This window comes from Hyla sarda, chromosome 11 (assembly GCF_029499605.1).
Source record: "Hyla sarda isolate aHylSar1 chromosome 11, aHylSar1.hap1, whole genome shotgun sequence".
Classification (NCBI taxonomy): Eukaryota; Metazoa; Chordata; class Amphibia; order Anura; family Hylidae; genus Hyla; species Hyla sarda.
Genome location: NC_079199.1, coordinates 7,165,271 through 7,171,270, shown reverse-complemented (window position 1 = coordinate 7,171,270; position 6,000 = coordinate 7,165,271). Strand labels below are relative to the sequence as shown.

Below are 6,000 nucleotides of genomic sequence, written 5' to 3'. Positions count from 1 at the left end.
TCCATTTTGAATAAAGTTTCACTTGTTTTATTGAAATTCCAAGAAAAAAAAACTGTGCAAAGTCAAAGAACCCTTTGGTGTAAACCGGATGGAGCTGTACGCACATACAGTTCTGTACGGTTCCCATTGACTCCCATGTTAAAAAAAAAAAACAAATACAGTTTAATAGGGTTTTTCACCCGGACCAAAAAACATGGTAGACTAAGGTTTTGGGTACGGGTAAAAAAAAACGGACAAAACTGTATAAGATGCAAAACGGACTAAACCGGATGATGCGTTTGACATAGGGTTTACAATGTTAAGTCAATGTATACGGTTTTCTATACGGTTCCATATGGTTTTTAACTTGAAACTGTATATGGGAACTGTATTGCAAAAACGTGGCGTGAATGCAGCCTTAGGGTACGTTCACACACGCGGATTTTTTAGCGGGTTTTCCGCTGCGTATTTGAAAGTGGGCGGGCTCTTCTCGGCTGTCCGCAGCAGATTTTCCGCAGTGGAATTTATGCTGCTGAAAATCCCTACTGACTTCAAGTCCCTACTGACTTCAATAGGGCTTGCGGCGGATTTTCCGCAGTGTACATTCCGCCGCTGAAAATCTGCTGCGGACAGCCGAGAAGAGCCCGCCCACTTTCAAATACGCTGCGGAAAACCCGCGCGTGTGAACGTACCCTAAGGCTGCATTCACACTACGTTTTTGCAGTACAGTTCCCGTATACGGCTTCAATGTGAAAACCGTACGGAACCGTATTGAAAACCGTATGCATTGACTCTCCATTGAAAACCATATGCCAAACGATGCATCCGGTTTGTGTCCGTTTTGCATCTTGTACGGTTTTGTCAGTTTTTTTCCCCGTACCCGAAATCGTAATCTACCACGGTTTTTGGTCCGGGTGAAAAAACGCATTAAACCGTATACATTATTTTTATAACATGGGAGTCAATGGGAACCGTACAGAACCGTATATGCGTACGGTTCCAACCAGTTTGCACCATACGGTTTTTAAAGTTGCACAGTTTTTTTTCTTGGAATTTTTTATCAAACAAGTGAAACTTTATTCATAATGGAGGGAAAAGTTAAAAACGTATACATTTTTTTTCTTAAAAAACGGATACAACCGGACATCATTTTTTAAACCGTATACAGGTTAAAATTTGTACACACATTTTGACAAAGATTAGTCCGGTTTTGAGGAATCCGTTTTTCATCAAAAACCTGATACGGGAAACTGTATTGTATAAACGTGGTGTGAATGCAGCTTTAGAGTGGAGTGTAGGTTTCTTTGTGGGTATTAATACCCTACATCAGTGGTCTTCAACCTGCGGACCTCCAGATGTTGCAAAACTACAACTCCCAGCATGCCCGGACAGCCGTTGGCTGTCCGGGCATGCTGGGAATTGTAGTTTTGCAACATCTGGAGGTCCGCAGGTTGAAGACCACTGCCCTACAATTTTTTTTCCACGGTATTTACTAATGTTTCCCTACATTTTATTTTATTTTTTATTTTTTTAACACCTGCTCTGATCTGTAGGGTTTTCCTCAGCTGAAATCCACCACATTTTCTGTGGAAACCTTAGTCAATGGCCCTCATTTACTTAGAAAATCGGGTTGTAAGTCTATGTTGCTTTTTTCCCCTGGTATTTATTATTATGTCGCATCCTGTTTGTCGCTCGTGGGTTTTGTCGGTTTTGGTTTCCAACTCCTCTGAGCTGTCGAGAAAAAATCCACAACAATTCAACAAATTCGGGTTGGAAACCTTAATAAATACGTGGGAAAGCTCAGAAATGTCGGGTTACGCCCCTTTTTCGGGTTTGGGAGAATCCACATCGGGTCCTTTGGGAAAAAATGTTGCATCCTGTCGCAGACTGGCGCACGATGTCTGCGACATGTCGCAGACAAAGATGCGCCAAAAAAACCCGACAAAACAAGTCGGGTTTAGAATATGTTGGGTTTTTGTGAAAATGTCGGGAACACGCCCCTTTGCGGTGACCACGCCCCAGATGGCCACGCCCCCTTTCCAGGTTTTCTTGGGGAGTTAGTCTGTTTTTTTTTCCAATTCTGGTGAAAATTCTGGCACAGACAGAATTTCTGCCGCACGAGCCGACAAAGCATGTAGGGTTTGAAATAGTAAATGAGGGCCCCCGGTTGGGGTAAGGCTAGGCTCACACGACTGTTTGCATCCGACACGTTAAAGGAGTACTCCACCCCTAGATATCTTCAAAGGATAGGGAATAAGATGTCTGATCGCGGGGTTCCCACCGCTGCGACCCCCTGCGATCTCCCTGCAGCACCCAGCGTTCGTTTAGGGGATAAGATGTCTAGGGGCGGAGTACCCCTTAAAGGGTCATTGCATCCGACCAGTTTCAGGGTCCGATCGGCAAAAAAAAAAAGACCAGCCAATCAGACCCTGAAACGGGTCGGATGCAAACAGCTACTAGCGGGTCATGGCGGACCCCATTTAATTGCATTGGGTCTGTCTGTGACCCGGTAATTTAACAGGATTTTAGCGGAGAAAAAAATAGAGCTTGTGCTATTTTTTTCTCCACTAAACTCCCCTCCTTCTGGCCGGATTTCCGACGGAACTCAGAATAGCGAAGTCTGACGGCAATGTGAACGAGGCCTAAGCTCATAGGGGGAGATTTAAACCTGCCCAGAGGAAAAGTTGCCCAGTTGCCCATAGCAACCAATCAGATCGCTTCTTTCACTTTTAACAAGGCCTCTACAAAATGAAAGAAGCGATCTGATTGGTTGCTATGGGCAACTCAGCAACTTTTCCTTTACACAGATTTTGATAAATCTCCCCCATACTACATTAGCGCAACATGTACTCCTAGGCTATGTTCACATGTCGGAATTTCTGTGCCGGATTGTAACTCAGCACAGAGATTCCGCTGCAGGAGAGAACCATTGAATTCAAGGGGATTCTGCTGCGCTGTGCACACAGTGGGATTTCCGTGCCAGATGTTTCCAGCACGGAAATTCCGTTTTCTGTGTCCGCAGAAAGAATGAACACGTACATTCTTTCTGCGGACTCCGCACAGAATGCATGGTCGTCAATGAGACTGCGCAGTTTGCGGGATGTCCGCACTAAGATTTTCCGTTCTGACATTCTGAGGTGTGAACATGGGCTTATGCTATGTTCGCACAGCGGAATTTCCCCTCGGAATTCTGCAAGGAGATTCCGCAGCAGCAGAATCCTATCTGGAACGGAAGTTCAAATTCCGCTGTCTGCAGAAACAATAGACATGTCTATTCTTACTGCGAACAATGCACGCAATGCATTGCCGTCTATGAGACGGCGCATTCGCGAGCGGTCCTAGCGTATCCGAGGCAATGTCCGCGCGGAGATTCTCCGTGTTGACATAGCCTGAGGGTCCGTTCACACGGCAGAATTTCCGCTTGCAGAATTCCGCCTCAAATTAAAACCCATAGACTTCTATGGAATTCCGCACTCCCATTCACACTTCTGAATTTCCGCTAGCGGAAATTCAGAAGTGTGAATGGGAGTGCGGAATCCCATAGAAGTCTATGGGCTTTAATTTGAGGCTGAATTCCGCAAGCGGAAATTCTGCCGTGTGAATAGACCCTTAGGCCAGGTTCACACTACGGAATTTCCGCCTGCAATCCCGCTTTGAAATTGCAGGCAAAAATTCCGCTTATAGTATAGTGAATGGGTTTCCGCTCACGAATTCACACTTCGGAATTTGTGAAGCAGAATTTGTGCGTTGCTCATTCTTCAGGCGGAAATACTCGCGGAACACATTGCAGTCTATTGGAGACTGGGTGGGAGTTGTAGTTTTTCAACAGCTGGAGGCACACTGGTTGGGAAACACTGCCCTATAGCTACACCACTGGCTGGGAGTTGTAGTTTTGCAACAGCTGGAGGCACACTGCCCTACAGCTATGCCCCTGGCTGGGAGATGTAGTTTTGCAACAGCTGGAGGCACACTGGTTGGGAAACACTGCCCTATAGCTACGCCCCTGGCTGGGAGATGTAGTTTTGCAACAGCTGGAAGCACACTGGTTGGCAAACACTGCCCTATAGCTACGCCCCTGGCTGGGAGATGTAGTTTTGCAACAGCTGGAGGCACACTGGTTGGGAAACACTGCCCTATAGCTACACCACTGGCTGGGAATTGTAGTTTTGCAACAGCTGGAGGCACACTGCCCTACAGCTATGCCCCTGGCTGGGAGATGTAGTTTTGCAACAGCTGGAGGCACACTGGTTGGGAAACACTGCCCTATAGCTACGCCCCTGGCTGGGAGATGTAGTTTTGCAACAGCTGGAGGCACACTGGTTTGGAAACACTGCCCTATAGCTACGCCCCTGGCTGGGAGTTGTAGTTTTGCAGGAGCCGCAGCTCCAAGATGTCGCCTGTCCCCTCCCTGACAGCCGCAGCAGCATCCCTGGAGTCACATGACCCCGCTGTGCATCACGTGACGCGGTTCCCGAGCTGAGCGGCCGGTTGGAGGGTAGGGTGGCGCGCACGTCAGGGGGACTCGTGAAGGCGGCTGCGGGGACGCGCCCGGTGTGTGACCGGCTCAGGAGATAACGGAGTCAGCGGCCTCCATGCCGGGGCCCCGAGGATTCATGAGCACAGAGAGAAGCGGGACATCGCCGGCGGCATGAGTCACTCCGGACACCGGTCACCGGAGAAGAACGGCGAGTGCGACTGGGAGGAGGAGGAAGAGGAAGAAGAGGAGGACGGGGAGGCCGGGGGAGAGGAAGGGCACGATCCCCGGGGCCCCACCTCCTCCTCCTCCCGCCGCCGCCGCCGCTCTCCTATGTCCCTGGAGCTGCACCTGAGCGGACATGACTTCCCCCCGGGGCTGGCCGGGTCCCCGTCTGAGGGGGAGGAGGCGGAGGACAGCAGCCTGCAGCTCCCGGGCCGGCGGAGGACGCGCTCCAGCAGCTCCCGGCCCCGTTATGAGATCGTCACCGAGCTGGGAGCGGAGGAGGTTCGCTGGTTCTACCGGGAGGAGAAGAAGAGCTGGAAACCGTTCATAGGCTACGACTCCCTGCGCATCGAGCTGGCCTACCGCCGCCTGCTGGAGCTCAGCGCCCCGGAGGACGGGGAACCGGGGGACACGGCGGAGCCGGCGGGCGGCCTGGACCTGGTGCACATCGGGGAGGTGGCGAAGATCGAGCCGGTGTGTGTGCGGAGCGGCCTGTACGAGGTGGACGTCACCGAGGGGGAGTGCTACCCGGTCTACTGGAACCGTGAGTGCCCCCCCAAATATATATATACACTGGGCCCCCCAATATATATACAGGGCCCCCAATATATACAGATCCTGAGGGGGAGTGCTACCCGGTCTACTGGAACCGTGAGTGCCCCCCCAAATATATATATACACTGGGCCCCCCAATATATATACAGGGCCCCCAATATATACAGATCCTGAGGGGGAGTGCTACCCGGTCTACTGGAACCGTGAGTGCCCCCCCAATATATACAGGGCCCCCCACTATATATACACAGGGCCCCCCACTATATATACACAGGGCCCCCCAATATATATATACAGGGCCCCCAATATATACAGATCCTGAGGGGGAGTGCTACCCGGTCTACTGGAACCGTGAGTGCCCCCCCAATATATACAGTGCCCCCCAATATATATACAGGGCCCCCAATATATACAGATCCTGAGGGGGAGTGCTACCCGGTCTACTGGAACCGTGAGTGCCCCCCCCAAATATATATATACACAGGGCCCCCCAATATATATATACACAGTGCCCCCAATATATACAGATCCTGAGGGGGAGTGCTACCCGGTCTACTGGAACCGTGAGTGCCCCCCCCCCCCCAAATATATACAGTGCCCCCCAATATATATACAGGGCCCCCAATATATACAGATCCTGAGGGGGAGTGCTACCCGGTCTACTGGAACCGTGAGTGCCCCCCCCCAATATATACAGTGCCCCCCAATATATACAGGGCCCCCCAATATATATACAGGGCCCCCAATATATACAGATCCTGAGGAGG

General features: G+C 50.5%; 1 protein-coding gene across 1 annotated transcript in view; it reads left to right on the top strand.

The window, feature by feature from the left end:
* The first annotated feature begins 4,431 nt into the window (after positions 1-4,431).
* Positions 4,432-6,000, top strand: part of DDHD1 (DDHD domain containing 1) — a 56,209-nt gene continuing 54,640 nt past the window's right edge. Inside the window, exon 1 of the mRNA XM_056545991.1 lies at positions 4,432-5,222. Within this exon, the coding sequence (XP_056401966.1) occupies positions 4,628-5,222 (595 nt within the window). The 5' untranslated portion in view covers positions 4,432-4,627. The remainder of the gene's footprint in view (positions 5,223-6,000) is intronic.